This window comes from Zalophus californianus, chromosome 15 (genome assembly GCF_009762305.2).
Source record: "Zalophus californianus isolate mZalCal1 chromosome 15, mZalCal1.pri.v2, whole genome shotgun sequence".
NCBI lineage: Eukaryota > Metazoa > Chordata > Mammalia > Carnivora > Otariidae > Zalophus > Zalophus californianus.
Window position 1 is genome coordinate 60,346,300 of NC_045609.1, and position 16,379 is coordinate 60,362,678.

A 16,379-nucleotide genomic window follows, 5' to 3' on the forward strand; every position below is an offset into this window, starting at 1 on the left:
AAAGGGGAGAGGGGGATGTCACTGCTCATCTTGGTGCTACAGTAAAAGTCCCGGGAAATATACTGAGGGCCGCCGAGGCCTGGCCCTGGGCCTGAGAGGGTGGGCAGTGTTGGCGCCTAGCGCTCTCAGGGTGACCCACTGGGCCTGCTCCAGACCAGAGCTCCCACCCCCACCACCTCTCTGGAGCCTTGGGTATCAGGGCAAGGGGGTGTGGGTAGAGGCACCAGCCACTGCTCCCCTTGGTGTCACTCCTCCAGAGGGCCCTGGTCCCTGCCAGATGCACTGAGCCCTTCTGGTGGGCATGAGGCCCCCAGCTTTGGCTCATTCCCACCCCTAGCTGGATTTCTAGGGTACCTTGCCTTGGCTGCATCACCTGGGCGGTTTGGCAAAGCTCAGCGGGCAGCAGTGGCGGCAACAGCAAGCAGGAAGTCTGAGGGCCAGATGTCCTTTCTGGGACAGGGTCTCAGTAGCAGTGCTCACCACTGGATGACCCAAGCCCTAGGTTCTCGGGGGGGTGGTCCTCTTCCGCCCTCCTAGAATCCACGGCTCTGTCCCTAGGGCAGCCCCCCCACACACACACACTCTGGGCCAGTTCCCCATCTCCTGCTTCTGGGCGGAGAAGGTGAGGATGTGAGCTTGCCCCATGGTTTCCAGAAGCATGCCTGTGTGCCCACCTGCCTGAGAGCCCTGGTCTCCACAGCTCTTGGGTGGAGCTCACCAGACAAGGAGGTGTCACTGGTGCTGAGGGCACCTGTGGGTGTGTGTCAGCATTGAGGGGCCAGCCGGGACTCTGGTGTGCCCCCAGGCACTTGCAGTTTAGAGCACGCAGACATACAGACATGCTACCTACCTCAGGGACTCGAAGGCCACCTTGGACAGAGGAGATATTTCCCAGCCACACATCAGGGAGCTTTCCGTGGTTAGGGCACTATGAGTCTCAACTGCTAGCACTGGAGCAGAGGATGTCAGAGTGGGAGAAGAGCTGAAAAAGAAGATGCCTGTGCTTGGAAACCATTATCCAGAAAGGTGGGGGCAGGGAGGTGGGGGATGGGTTCAGGAGCCACACTATCAATTGCTGGTGGTCTGGGGATGTGGGTGGGGTCTTGGGTGAGGTGGCTGTTGAAATCTATTATGAGAAGGCAGGTGCCCGGGCAGGCATTTCCTGGGGACCCAGGGCAGTGCCAGGGGCTCAACCCAGCTCTTTGGCCTGGGGCTTGGTACAGCCCCCAGAGACAGAAGCATACCCCATACACATCTCACACACAGCCCCACACTCTACACTTAAGCCACAGTCACACACATCCCCAGCACCCCCAGTGCAGAGGGACTCACAGCTCTCAATGCCCTGACACAGCCCGCCCCCCTCACTAAGACATCGACTGGTCTAATTTCCGGTGGCCCGTTGCCCTCCCTCCACCTTCGGCCCTCACTTCCCCAGACTCGGTGGGGAAGGGGCACCCGAACCCAAGGCAGCTGAGAACCAGGGAGGAGGGTGGGCGGAGGAGGGCCTTGGGCCCTCCCCGTTCAGCTCCCTCGCTGCTGTCCCATTAATCACGGCCTCGCAGTCCAGTTGGGGATCCCAGGCGCCCCCTGCCACACGCAGCCCGCAGAACAATGAGATTATTTCCGGGGGGAGAGGACGCCTTGGGCAGGGGCTCAGGCGGCGGTGCCTCCTTCCCTCAATCCGTCCCTCGGCACCCAAGGAGCGCCTGCGGCGGCCAGGGACGGGTGGCAGAGCGCACGCGGGTGGCGCGCGGGTGGCAGGGCCTGGCCGGTCTAATTCAATTAGCTGGGTCGCTGCCGCCTCGGTGCGACTCTGGGCCCGCCGGGGCTCGGCTTAGGGCAGCTGCTCTTTGTGTGTGGAACCCATACATATGGATACAGTTCCTCCCCCTTAGGCACCCCCACCTCAACTTCTGGCACCTGCGGCTCCCCACCCCCGCCCCCGCCCTCACCGCCCTCGGCCTCCCCAGAAAAGTTGGAAAACTGTGTGGCTGCTTGTGGGCTCAATGTGGCCGGCAGAGTGCGTGCCTGGAGGGAGAGATGTTTTTTATCTGAGGCGCAGGAAGCCAGTGTGCCTGTAGGTTTGTAGCTTGTGTGTGTGCCTGTGTGGGGATGTGTGAAGGAGGCCTCAAGAGCAGCGGCGGGGATTGCACACAGGAGTGTGCCTTTTTGTGTGCAAGGGTGAGTGTGGGTCTGTGAGTCTGGGCCTGAGAGAGACGGTGCTGGATCTGCTCCAGCGCTGTATCTGGAAAGCCTCGGGTGTTGGCTGTGTCTGCCAGGGACCATTCGTGTATACGCGAGGGCCATGTGCAGTCAGGCCGGAGTGTGGAACACAGGACCTCGCCAGCAGCAGCCCGGCAGCTGGGACTCCCAGGTGGAACTGGAATTCAGTCCCCCTCATCCCACCCCGGGCCCTGATGGAGGAGGAGCTTGGCGAGTTCATTTCAAACCCCAACTCCGGCTCAACGCGTGAATGCGGAGGACACTTCCCGAGCCCACCCTGCGCAGCACAGAGGCAGAGGCTCGGCGGCGGAGGCACGGCGGCTGGGCCCTTTCAGCCACCAGCGGTCTGAACTGGCCGGGTTTTCCATTCTCAGTGCAGTGTGGCTGCGGCTCAGGGAGCTCCCGCAGCTTCCGACGTGCCCTGAGCGCCCGTGGAAATTTCCTAGACCTGTGCAAGCCAAGGTGGCCCAAGCTCTTTTGGGTGACCGGGAGACCTTCAGGCTCCCCCACCAGAGCCCGGGACTGAACCGGGTTTCCGGAACTGGGAGGTCTCCACCCGCCCTTCCTCTGGGGCCCAAATGGACGTGCCGTGGAGGGCTGAGGAATTTAATTGAGGTGAGAAGTCTGGGTAGATCTGGCCGCTGCAGGTTTGTGGCCCAGCTGGAGCCCTCCCTCCCCCACCTTCAGCTCAACTGAGGCTGAGGGGCCAGAGTGAGAGAACCGCACACCCGCAGAAGGCTGGCCCACCAGCCCCCCAGCGCAGGGAGTAGGTGCCTAGAAGGTGGTAATGGCCCTCAGAGTCCTGGCCTGCAGCAAGCTAGCGCTCTCCTTACTCCTTCTTCCTCCCCTGCACCACACTCAGGGGCTGGTTGTGGAATGCTCTCTGCCTCTGGAAATTTCCTCAATCCCTCGGACCAGCTCAGACCCACTTGTCAGCTGGGTAGGGCCAAGGATGGAGGCCAAGAATGGGCACGCTGTGTGTGCCTATGGTCCTGGGTTGTAGGCTGGGGTGCTCTACTGGGGTCCAGTGGTGGGAAACTAAACTTGGTGCTCAGGGAGCCCTTCAGGAGCTGTCAGGGGATGGCAGGGCCGCAGAGCTCTGTCCTCCCCTGAACCTCAGCCCACCCCCTGCCCAGCTCTATCCTCATTCTGGCATCCTGAGAGAAGACCTAGCATCAAAGATACACTCTGTCAAGGGCATCAGTGCTAGATGGTAGTATCTGGGGGTCTCTAGACCTCCTTTGGAAGGGAGTTGGCCTGAGAGAGAGGCCTGAGGTCCTAGCTCAATGCCCAGAGGTGATGGGGCCAACAGCTTCCTTTGTGTCAGAAGCCAAGAAGGGGAGGCTTACAGGGCAGGGCCTAGACTTAATGACCCCATTGCTCAAGCAGACCTTTGGGTAGGGGCGGTGGGAGGAGAAGAAAGGTGCTGGCTCCTAACCTAGGTGACAGCTGAGATGTGTCTTACAGTAGAAAAGGTCTGTCACCTGTCCCTCTGTTTTCAATCTATTTGGGGTCCCTCCACTGATGAAATGTATGCCTGTCCTTCCATGTTGGAGAGATCCTCAGTCCTTGTTACTGTAAGGATTGGGTAGGAGCACCGGGGGCTGGCCCTGGACAACCCCTACCCCCAGCCCTGAGAAATCACTGAGTTGTGTAGCTGGAACCAGCCTGACCTGCTCACCCCCCACTTCCTTGACCTAGCTTCCTAGAGAGAACACCCTCCCACCCTGGAGGTGGAGTGCCCTTTACTGGGTCTCTAAGTGCTTATGTCACCAGCTGCACCTGCCCCTCCATTTTCTGCCCCCTTTCCTGAGGCAGGTGAGCAAGGCAGAACTGGCACCTTGGGTATTGGAAATCCAGATCCCAATGGCCCCACCATGAACTGCTTCATCTTACACATCCCCTTACACATTTCTCAGTTTGTTCTACCCTCTCCCTGCTGCATATCTATTGGGCATATCCTGTCACCCCCTTTCCGCGCCCACAGTCCCACATATGGCCATTTCCCTGAAAACGACACTAGAAAATAAGACACCTCTTCCACAGATACCCACACACACATCATGATTACACTCATACAGTAGCTGAGGGATAACCTCAGCCCATCATATATGCCCATTATACAGGAACAGTTAGAGAGACACACTCTTATCTGTTACAGAAAACACACATTCACTTGCATTCTTACACAGACAAATCCAGTTGTAAAAATGACCCAGACTCCCTTCCTCTCCCCCAACCCCCTTACAGACATGTTTTGCTCGCAGTTGAATCCCAACAGCCTAACACTAGTACATAATAGACACCCAATACATATTTGTTGGGTAAATTTAAAAAATTATTCCTCAGAGACAAGCCCAGTATATCTGCATGACCATCCTCACTGTCACGCACACTTTCACATCTGGCTTTCCCCTCATGGACACACAGTCCCACAAACACAAAGTAATTAAGTTATCACACACACACACCCCCCTAAGCTAAAGGACAACCCCCGGCCCAGGGGTCTCTCCCAGAGGGAGGGAGGGAGCCCTGTGGGATCCAAAGGGGCTGCCCTCGGTGGCTGAGCCCTCCTGTTTCTCCTCCCCCAACCCCAGCCTCAGCCCCAGCTGCTCCTCTTTTAATTGGAGGCACTTCTTTATTCTGCAGGCTAGGAGAGTGGATGGTGCTTGCGGGGGGGGGGGGGGGGGGGGGGGCGGATTACCAGGTGGCCTCAGGGCTGGAACTCACCTAGATGTGTGTGCAAGATACTCCTGCAAAGCAAGGGCCACATCTACCAAGTTTGATGTCGAGAAATCAGCTTCTAATGATCGGAGGCAGAAAAACAGCATTTGAGTCTAGCTCCTGTCTCTTCCTGGCTTTCAGTACCTCAGTGTTCTCATCTGTGAAATGGAGATAACATCACAGGGTTACTGGTGGACAACATGAGACAATCACCGTGACTGAGGGTGCCTAGGATGTCACTGTGCCTTGTCCTCCGGCTTTCTTTTCCTCCCCTACTCCTTCCTAACAGGGCTACTCTGCATGGCATGCAGAAACACTGTGGAAATGCAAAAGCTGCACCACGGGAGGTAAGCTCCGTGTGAGTTTCCTCCCCGGGTTCGGAAAAACTTTCCAACCCTGCAGCAGTGTGCTCAGGGAACACTGCTTCCGGGAGGGGCGGGGGCCAGAACCCAGTGACTCCTGACCCTCTTTTCTCAACTTCCTAGGAAGAGAAGGGACTGAAAGGGTACCCCGGGCCCTCAGCAACTACCTCATTGGAAAACAAAGTCTGAGGTCAAGTTGGACACAAAGAACCTCATCTTGGGGGAGGCCAGCACCTCAGAACGGGATTGGGAGAAAAGTTGACTCTGATAAGTAGGAGAGATGGGGGGTGGAGGGGAGTATGGAAGAGAATGGTGAGGCGAACAGATGTAAGGGGAAAGTCAGGATGTCCCTGGGTTGCAGGATTTTGATGAGAAGTGCATCCCAACAGTCTTAATGGGCCACTAGGCAACTGTGACCTCTGCCAACCTTGGGCTAGGCCATCAAGGGTGAAATCTCCTGCCAGGGACCCTGGCCAACTGATGCCAGATCTGAGGAGTTCAAGACGCAATACGTAAGTCAGTCAGGTGCCCAAATGGGGAAGGTCAGAAAGACATAGGTACTGGAAAGTTTCATCCAGCGGAGGAGGGAGGGAGGAATGGGGAGAGTGTTAGGAACATGCAGGGGGTTTCCTGCACGGGCCAGAGAGGGGCAAAGGGAAGTTGTTCTAAGGATAACTTAGAAAGACAGGATTTTAATTGCAGCAGGCAGAACTGTAGTCAGTCATGAAAAGGACCAGGGCCCCTGCGATCCAGCCTCAAAGGAAGCAGAAGCAACCTCTCTCCATACTTTTCAGCCTCATCCAGGGAAAAGAGTTCAGATTTTGGGAACCCAGGTCAATCTTCTTCTGTCTGTGGAACTTTGGGCAAGTTTGTTCCTCTTACCAAGTCTCAGTTTTTGTTTTTTTCTTTTTAAAAATGAATATAATTCATATACCATAATATTCCCTTTAAATCATAAATTCAGTGGTTTTAAATATATTCACGAAGTTGTGCAAACATTACCACCATCTAATTCCAGAATATTTTCATCACTCCAAATAGAAACTTTGTATCCATTTGTTGCCACCTCCTAACCTTCCTCCTCCAACCCCTGACAACCACTAATCTATTTCTGCCTCTATTGATTTGCCTGTTCTCAATGGTTCATATAAATGCAGTCATATAATATGTGGCCTTTTGTGCCTGGCTTCTTTCACTTAGCATCATGTTTTCTAGGTTCTTCCATGTTGTAGCATGAATCAAGACTTCCTTTTTATTCTTTTTTTGGATGAATAATATTCCACTGTATGATTATACCACATTTTATTTATCCATTCATCACATGATGACCAATACTGCTATGAACATTCATTCAATTTTCTTAGTTATTTAAAAATTAGAGATTTTTCCATTAACTTCACAGATTTGTTGTGAGTCTTAATGAGATCAGTGTGGTATGGTGTCTGGCACATAGTAGTTTCTCAGTAAAACACTTATGTTTATCTCTGCTTTAGTTCCCCCAAGACAAGAGGCAGGAAAGAGACAAATTTAGGTTCAAACAATATTTTTTGAAAGTTACAAAACCTTCCTTTATTGGCTCTCAAACTGAGTGAAGCTCTGATCTGTTGAGATGATCTGACGTTTACAGTGGACAGGTTCAAACAATTTTTGATGAAAGTTATGGCGTCTCCAGGGTAGAGGTGTAGAACCTGGATTGGGTGGATGGAAAGGAGCAAACTGGCAAGGGAGTAGAGCTCTCTCCTATTTCTGCTTAGTATTTACAAACCACCACCTTCTTCACATCTGGCCTTTCTCTGAGTGGGCCTTTGTCCACCTGCCTGGAGCCCAGACAAGGTTTTCCCCCACAGAGATGTGCTTCCAACCAGCAGCCAGGTTTCCAGACTAACCTATAAAAGCAAGTCAAATCCAGCTCCTCTGTCTTGATCAGATCACTTAGCCTCTCTGAAATTTGCTTTCTTACACCTATAAAATGGGGATAATACTCATCTTGAAGAGTTAGTGAAGTTCATAGTGTTCTCCATAACATTTATCGCCATCTGACTTAATGTATTTGTTGTTTATTGTCTAACCCCTTCTATGGAATGTAAACTCCATGAGGGCAGGACCTTTGTTTTATTTACTGCTGTTTTCTCAATGCCAAGAACAATGCCTGATACATGGTAGGTATTCAATAAATATTTGTTGAATAACGAGGTTGTTCTTTCATTTTTCACCCAGGATGAATATATCCTGCAGTTTGGGGCTGTACTCCACAGCCGGGGGGGGGGGGGGGGGGGGCTGAGATGAGTAAACCAGTCCCTGCTTCCAAGGAGATCTCTTCAAGTGGAAATAACAGACATGACCAAAGCAAATAGACTGTAACAAGATTTGATGAGTAAAATGCAAACCTTCACATTCTAGCATCTTGCCTGATAGAGACAGTCCCTCCTTGAAGACTTGTTGAATCTGATATAGACAGAAATAGATCCCAAGTGATCCAACCTGCACCCTTCCCAGAGCTTGGCTCCTTCGAGGGAGCAGACCTTTCCCTATTGAAGAGGGAAAAGAGAGGAAGCAGAAAAAGGGAGTTTCCTCCTTCTCTCCTGGGCTCTAAGCCAGTGAGCCACAGGCTGACTTTAAACTTTAAAAGGCCTCAATTTGTCCGGATGCACTTTCCTGATCTTGGTCCCACCAAACCCAGCCCCCACTGCCTTAAGTCCCCTACGCCTCCCTACCAGGATTCCAAAAGTAAGAAAATAACTCCTTCCTCTCACCACAGTCCAAGGGTTTCTTGCTTGGAATAGCCAGCCCTGGGCTAGTTGCTAGGTGAAAGCAATCTGACTGAATTCATTCACACACTGTGGGAACTGCTTCTTGAGGCTTCTATTTAAAAGGAAAGGGGTATCTTGAGGCATGGGCACCCTGGCAGCAGGCCGCAAGCCAACTCCCTTGACTTGTGCTTGCCTCTCAGGAAGTCTTCCTTTCCTCAGTTTCTCTAAATAGGCTGAGTTGGGGTGGTTGTTGTTTTTCCAACAACATATAGCCAGTTGTTCATAGGCCTGTGTTTTAAAAAAGGACAAGCCTGAACTCACCTTCCCGCCTCAGTGGCCTGTGCTCCATACCTGGGGAGTAGACAGTCTTCTACTTTCTAACAAGCCAGGCCTGAAGTTTGGAGTAAATCCTCTTGTTGAAGGACAGGTGCTTCCCAGCGGAGCCCTTGGGGAGGTTCTCCAGTAGCTCACGGACACCCTTCCCCAGAGGCCTAGCAAGCTGGACCCCTTTGGCCCAATTCAAAGTGGGGAGACTCCTGCCAGGCTGGGAAGAGGTCTCTGTCCTCCACCTCCTCGGGTCCGTCTGTTTATACAGGGTCTCTGGGAATGGCCGCCTCCTGTTCTTTTTCTCCTTTTAAGTCTCTGAATCCCTTCTTCTCTCTCTTCCTGAACTACTTCTCCGAGCCTCGGTCTCCGTCCCTCTGTGTCTGGCTCCTGCATCAGTCTCGGCTCCCGGCCTCCCTCTCCCCCTCTCCGCCCCTCCCCCGCGCTGTCATTCACCCCGCTCCTCTCCACGCACAGCCAATGAAGAGACCCGGCCGAAACGGCTAGGCTCGCTCGCACCGGGCTTTTTCGCCCGGTGATTGATGTCCCAGAGTCAACATCTAGCAAGCAGCCGGAGAGGGGAAGGAGCAGCCGGAGAGGGGAAGAATACGGCGCTCCCTCTCCCTTCCCCTCCCCCCTACTTTAGCCCTCCGCGCACTTCGCCTCCAAGTCTCTGCGCAGCCAGGAGCCGCTGCCGCCTCCGCGCCCCTGCGCGCTGCCCTCCAAGCCAAACACAGCAAACGCCGCCGCCCAGGCCCCCCCGCGGGGCCGGGGCCGGGGGCCAGCATGGAGCACCTGGGCCCGCACCATCTCCACCCGGGCCATGCGGAGCCCATCAGCTTCGGCATCGACCAGATCCTCAACAGCCCGGACCAGGGCGGCTGCATGGGGCCCGCCTCGCGCCTCCAGGACGGAGAATACGGCCTTGGCTGTTTGGTTGGAGGCGCCTACGCTTACGGTGGAGGGGGCCCCGCAACCGGGGCGGGGGCCGGGGGCGCGGGGGCCTATGGTGCTGGCGGTCCGAGTGGCCCTGGTGGCCCGGCGAGCGGCGGCGGCGGCGCCTGCAGCATGGGCCCGCTGGCTGGCTCCTACAACGTGAACATGGCCTTGGCGGGCGGCCCTGGTCCCGGCGGCGGCGGCGGTGGCGGCGGTGGCGGCGGCGGCGGCGGGGGGGCCCTGAGCGCTGCGGGGGTGATTCGGGTGCCGGCGCATAGGCCGCTAGCTGGAGCGGTGGCCCACCCTCAGCCTCTGGCTACCGGCTTGCCCACCGTGCCGTCCGTGCCTGCGGTGCCGGGTGTCAACAACCTCACCGGCCTCACCTTCCCCTGGATGGAGAGTAACCGCAGATACACAAAGGACAGGTTCACAGGTGAGTCCGGCCCGCGCGCGCCCCGCCTGGCCGCGGCCCGGGCTCTGCGCTAACCTTTTCCCCGCCCAGTGGCTCCCCGCAGCCCCCTCTGTGCACCAGGTTGTTCAGCTCCTCTCGGTGCTTCCCCCAAGTGCAGCCGCCCGCCACCTTTCCACGCTCGCGGAATCGCCATGCTCGAGAAGAGTTCTCCCAGTCTGGGCCCCTCTCCGTTTCTCCCGCAGGACCCCCACACTGAAAAGCGCTCCCCGATCCCCTCTCGGAGTCCCTGGGCTCAGTCAGGCGGAGGAAAGGGCGATGTAGCTTGGGGACTACCTTCCGCCGACATTTGGGGCTCGGTAATCTTGGAGAAAGGGGTGCGATGTGAACAAACTGTTTCTTCCGTCCCGGCCAACGTTCTCTGGCTGAGGCAGTGAGCCCCAGAATCAGACGCAAAGAAAGAACAGGTTCCCCACCTCTCGTTCCCTACACACACACGCGCGCGCGCGCGCGCGCGCACACACACACACACACACCACTTCGCGCTCGGATCTCCAGTGCCCGTTGCGCTTGCCGGGCCCGGCAGAGGCCCCGAGCCTGAGTAAAGCAGCAGAGCTGACGGGCCCTTCTTTCCAGACTGCGGGCTTCGTCCAGGTCGGTGGCAGCGTGAGGCTGAGCCTCCTGCTTCATTTTCGTTCGGTCGTGGCATGGCGTCCTCCCCTCGGGGCCCAGCCCTGTTCCCTCCAGTGTGAATAATGCACCGGCCTGGCCGGCGATCGATCGGCGGCGGCCGAAGGACAACTCCTGGGACGATTACGCACTCGGCGGCGGCCGGCTGCCGCCCTCTCGGCTGCCAGCTCCGCGCCTTCCTCCGCTCGCCGCGGCTCCCTCCGCTCTCGCTTCCGCTCTCGGCACTCAGCTCTCGCTCACGCGCGGGCCCCTTTCTCCGGCCTCACTTCCCGCTGCCTCTTAGCATTTCTAGGATCCGAGGCTACGATCCTCGATCCTCCCTCCCAACCCCGCTCCCATGCCCGCTGAGAAGTAACCACGAGTTGAGCCAGGGCTCCTGGCCGGGACTTAGAGGAGGCAGGAGGTACGGGCCGCTGCGGATGACGACGTGGGACTCCCATGGGGCGAGGGATCTGGGCCCAATGGTGGAAAGGAAATAGGCAGTTTAGAGCTACACTCTCAGGTAGGCGACCCCAAGGAACACCAGGCCCCTTGCTCCTGTTCCGGCCTTGGAACCTTGGCTCACAGGCTAGGTCTGTGGCAAAGGTGGGGGGGGGGGTGGGCAGCAGAGGCAATACAGCCATTCTGCTCTGGGCCTCCAGGAAGGACCCTGTACTCAAGGGACCCCAGTCCCCACCCCAAGTCCTCTCAGGCCTGGGGAGGCAGAGCCTGCTGCTCATTCCACTCCCCCAACGCAGGCCAGGCCAGCCTTGAAGGGCTCTAATGGAACCCTCAGCCTAGAACCCACTGGTCTTGGGTCTCTGGTGAAAGGTGTTCCACATAGGACCTACCTAGGCGAGTCACAGCACACCCTAATCTTGCTTCAGGCCTGAAGAAGGTTCTGAGGAAGTGAATAACTGCCACTTGTGTTGCCCCGTGTCCTGTATGTGTCTGCTTGTGTCCCTGTCCCTGTGTGTCAGACTGGGTGTATGGATCTGTAATTTACCCCCCTGGTATGTGATGTGTCTGTGGATGTTGCTGCGTACTGGTGGCTCAGTTCAGGACCCAGGGTCCACCCCCCCCACACCCGACCAAACACTGCCCCTTGCTGCTGGGCAGCTTCTCTGAGGCTGGAGGCCTGGGGCGGTGGGGGCCTCCGACCTTTAGCTCGCCTCAGACATGCCCCTCAAGGAGACTCGGGAGGCGACTGCGCCGGTTCTGGCTGGGCACGTGGGAGCCCCGGGCCAGAGAGGCCTCCGTGGCGGCGGCCTGGCGGGCGGGAGGGGGCCGTTGCCCGCCGCGGGCTTGGAGCTGAGGGCTGACGGGAGGATCACGGCCCCGCTCCTGGGGTCTAGCCGCTGTGCTCGCTGATCGCGGGGAGTCGGGCCTGGGACGCCTCCTGACGCTCTGCCGCTTGCCTCTGCCGTCTGTCTGTCTCCCGCTCCAGTGGCCCTCTCACCCTTCACTGTAACACGCCGTATAGGTCACCCCTATCAGAACCGGACGCCCCCCAAGAAGAAGAAGCCGCGCACGTCCTTCACGCGCCTGCAGATCTGCGAGCTGGAGAAGCGCTTCCACCGCCAGAAGTACCTGGCCTCGGCCGAGCGCGCCGCCCTGGCCAAGGCGCTCAAAATGACCGACGCGCAGGTCAAAACCTGGTTCCAGAACCGGCGGACGAAGTGGAGGTGAGCGCGCTGGGCGGGCAGCTCTCTGTCCCGGGGTCTCTCCTGGGGCGCTCACACCCCCTCCGCTCGCCGGCTTCTGATCGGTTCCCTGATAGGCTGGCTGGGAACGGGGAGCAACCGAGCCGAGGCTGGAGAGCCCCCGCTCTGTTTTACCGGTGGCTTCTTGGCTTTCTGGCGGACACACTCAGTGCTGGTGTAGACGCGGCTGGTCTCCACCGCTGCTTGGGGAAATGGCGGGGCTCAAGCACAGTCCATGCAATCCGTGCTTCGGGGATCAGAGTCCTGAGGGACTTTCTGTTTGTGCAAACTCGCGCTTACAGAGATGTCTCCTCCAAATGAGACTGGAGGCCGGATGGCCCGCGCCTTGTTTCTGCGCCCCAGCCGGGGCTCCTAGCGGAGCCGCCAGGCTCCAAACCACCGGCCACCCTGCTGACTCCCTCTCCCCAGGCACTCTGCGCGGCCCTCTCGCAGCCAGTCCCCCACTCTGGAAGAGGAAAATCAATCCGCACCGGCTGTAGCGGGGTTTTGGAGAGTCCCACTGAAAGGGGGATCAATTAGGAGCAGATGGGTGTGGTGAGAGAGAAAGAGACACACATTTACCCTTCTCCCACCACACACCCACAACCACACTAAACCCCCCCCCACATACATTTCTCTCTCTCTCTCTCTCTCTCTCAACGAGTCCCACACTCTGGCAGACTTATTCACTGCAACTACCGGCACTTTCTCCAGCTGCACCCACTTGCACCACTGCACCCTCGGGCACATCTGGCCCGCATACACCGTTCTCCACACGCGAGAAGTTTCTCTCTAGCTCAGGCCTTAGGGGGGGCGAGCGCAGGGGAGTCTGGGCGAAGTCCGCAGCTCCGGGCCAGAGGGGCCCAGAGCTGGAGCAAGGAATTGGGAGTTTCCTCTTTTTCTGAATGAAGGCGAGGAATCTGCCCAGGATTCCGCCATCGTGGCCACAAAGGAAGCCACTGCCCCACCACTCTGCCCCCCCATTCCTGTCTCTGGGTGAAGAAATGGGGGTATGGCGTCAGACCTCTGGAAGGCTAAAGAGGTAGCAAGGGCTAGCTGAATAGGGGTGCGGGCACTAGTGTTCCCAAGGCGCCACCACGCTGCAGCCTAAGCGAGGGGAGGGAGCAACGCAAGCCCCTGGAAGAGAGGGGCATAGAGAAAGACAAGAGAGTGGCAGGCAGAGAGGGGGGAGGGGGCAAAGATAACTAGCCCACCCCAGGAAGAAAAGGAAAAACCAGGCAGCCTGGAGAAGTCTTAGGATAATAAAGGAAAACAACGGATGATTAAACCTCCATTTTCGTTTCAAACAAATTCTCTTAATTCTGAGAGAACGAAGGGAGTGGGGGTGAGAGAAAATGGGAGATAAAGACACAACGCCTGAAAGGAAGAGAACCAGTCAGGCGGTTTGAAACGCAGGAGAGAAGGGTGAGGCGAGAGTCAGAAAGACGCATGGAGCAAAAGGCAAGAAGGGGCGGCGGGAAGGAGGCAGGCGTCCACTGCTGGGAGAGGCCCTTGCCGGCTTCGCCCGGCTTCATCGATCGCCTACAAATTGCTTCTGGAGGCCCCCGGGACTCCCATTAGGTCTGTCCACCTTAGAGACAGACGTTTGATCTCAGTTGACGGGGTGGAGGGAAGGCATTAAATGGAATAAGTGAGTCATCGCCTCCCTGGACCGCCTCGGAGGAAGGCGTCTGGTCCAGCGGGAGTCCCCGCAGGGCACAGGGCTCCGCGCAGGAGGCAGGAAGCCTGCGACAGGATCGCAGAGAACAGGGGGAGAAGAGAGGTCAGGCAAGGCAGCTCCTAATTCACCGGCCCTTGTCTCTGCCCTGGGCTGGTGGGGAGGGTGGGGCACCTCAGGCTTGGGACGGCGGAGCTGGGGAGAAGCAAGATGCCATCCTACCCATGGCTGCGCCATCCTAGGCTAGTGGGAGACGGAGAGCCCCAGATGCTTGGGCCTAGCGGATTTTCCCACAGCTCCCCGGGATACCCGTGCTCCATTTACTTTTGGGGTTTCCAGTCTTTGTCAGAGTCAGGACCCTCAAGATAAGGGTGTGTGTTAAAGGGGCCCAAGCTGGAGTTGGGAGCTGTGAAGGGAGCAGGGCTCCTCCAGGCTCTTTTCTGGGAGCACACCCGAAGCGTGGGTAACGGCTTGTCCCCGGTGCAGGCGGCAGACCGCCGAGGAGCGTGAGGCGGAGAGGCAGCAGGCGAACCGCATCCTCCTGCAGCTGCAGCAAGAGGCCTTCCAGAAGAGTCTGGCACAGCCCTTGCCCGCCGATCCGCTGTGCGTGCACAACTCTTCGCTCTTCGCCCTGCAGAACCTGCAGCCGTGGTCCGATGACTCCACCAAGATCACCAGCGTCACGTCGGTGGCTTCGGCCTGCGAGTGAGCCTGCCTACCCCACCCCTCGAGAGCCCAGGTCCAGCCAAGGGGGCACTGAGGCTGAGAACCAGGACTCTCTCCCCCCTCCCGCTTCAGACTGCATGCGGGAGGGGAACGCGGCGCCCCTCCGCACTGGCCCTCGAGCTCCTGCCGACGCTGTTTCCTCTTTGATGGGGGAAAAAAAAAAGAGCGTGGGAGACAGGGACACGGACCTCCTTCCAGATGCCTAAGTGGTCCTGCACCCTCTGGAACTGTTCAGAGTCCTCTCAGTTTGCGTCTATTTTATTTTATTCTGATTTTTAACGTGGGACTGAGAGAGGCAGAGGAGGTGGGGAAGAAGAGCTTCTGAGGTCCTCAGAGGACAACATGGGCTGTCATTTGAACTTGCTCTGGGGAAACCCCCTCTGTATTCCACTCCCCATCACACACAACACCCAAAGGCCCTGCCAGAGGTGATTTTACTGTCCCTCCTGGTGTCACCCAGAGTCAAACACAGAGGACCTACGGCAGAGTGTCATAGCCTTTACACCCCTGACTCTCACTATCAGGCATAAGCTATGGGTGACCCAGCTTCATTGTGAACAGCATGGCACTTCTCACAAACACAAGGCTACGACCACACTGTGACACACTATCCCACACACAACAGCGCCACGGCCTGCCAGGCCCCCATCATACATTAACCGCACCCAGGTACGCACAGGCAGGTTTTCACACAAACTCAGCCTATTTCTCCAGATCCTGTTCATGGGGGAGCTTAAGTTATGCACTTATAAGGTGTTTTCTGTGTAACCATTTTATAAAGTGCTTGTGTAATTTATGTGGAAAAAAAAATAAAACCCTCCGGATCCGGAGTCAGGGCTGCCTGCTCCTTGCTGAGCCCAGCAACTTGCAGCTATTTGGGTTTGGTGTGAAGTGGCACTGCTGGGGCCGCTGCTGGGGCAGCGCGGGTGTCTGCTCAGGAGGGACATCTGGGGCCCAGGACCCGCAGGCTCTGCGGAGAGGGGAGGAGAGACGGCAGACCTGAGGAAAGGAAGGAGTGCCAGGCTCTCCTAGGACGGCTAATGCTCAAGAGGATATACTGTCTCTGGGTGTGAGGGTCACGGGTGTGCCCTGTGTGTTTGTGACGGTGTGGACAATCGGATGATACTGATAATGAATGTAATCGTGTTCAAGCGTGTCAATGTGTTTGCAATTATTGTAAGTGCTTGTTTCTGCTTAAGTTGCAAATCGAAACTATCATTGTACGCACGAACTTGCAGTGGTGTGTGGTGTGTCTGTAACCATGTGTGAATGTGATTGTTTCTTTTTGGGTAATTGTGATCACCCATCCGTATTTGTGACTGTGTATGAATCATGTGCTTATGTGTGTGTGAGAGTACCTATTCGTTTCTCCTCGTGAATCTATTTTTGTGTTAAATGTGTGAATGTTTGTAATTGTGAATCATCTGTAATTGTATGAATATAATTGTGTGTGATATGTAATCATGTGTGACATTTAATCATGTTTGACATGTAATCATACATGAGATGTGTATTTTACTGTATATACGTGTGTGTGACAGTATGCAATGGGGGTGTGAATTAGGGGGGAGTGTGGATCATTGTGGGTGACCCTTCCGGCAGGTGAGTGTGTGCGGTTGTGACTGAGTGGGTGTAATGGTGCAATGCTGGTGGGGGGGTCTAAGGTGGGCTATGCAGATACACTGGGGGGCGTACCAACATCTGCTAGGAGTTCCAGGGTTCTAGGCCCTTACCCAGCAAGCCACACAGGTTGGAGCACAGTGAGTCAGTAACTGGGCCAGGATCCTCTGTGGTGCTCTAAGTGGGACTTCCCACTCCCAGCACTAGTCTGGCCTAGGAGAGATCTGAATAGTAAGTGACTTCCCAGGGATC

The 16,379-nt window shown here is 56.7% G+C and overlaps 1 protein-coding gene and 1 long non-coding RNA gene across 2 annotated transcripts; one reads left to right on the forward strand and one right to left on the reverse strand.

Moving 5' to 3' along the window:
• Positions 1–849: 849 nt before the first annotated feature.
• LOC113923936 lies at positions 850–8,748 on the reverse strand. Its single transcript, XR_003520458.1, has 3 exons — positions 8,384–8,748; positions 4,957–5,108; positions 850–982 (listed from the first exon to the last, which is right to left on the reverse strand). It is a non-coding gene; the product is annotated as an uncharacterized LOC113923936 (long non-coding RNA).
• Positions 8,749–8,893: 145 nt separating this feature from the next.
• On the forward strand, positions 8,894–15,454 carry TLX1 (T cell leukemia homeobox 1). The gene is made up of 3 exons (XM_027596555.1): positions 8,894–9,755; positions 11,884–12,085; positions 14,268–15,454. Exons 1-3 carry the CDS (start codon positions 9,173–9,175, stop codon positions 14,488–14,490), a joined length of 1,008 nt encoding a protein of 335 aa, XP_027452356.1. The 5' UTR covers positions 8,894–9,172; the 3' UTR covers positions 14,491–15,454.
• Positions 15,455–16,379: the final 925 nt, after the last annotated feature.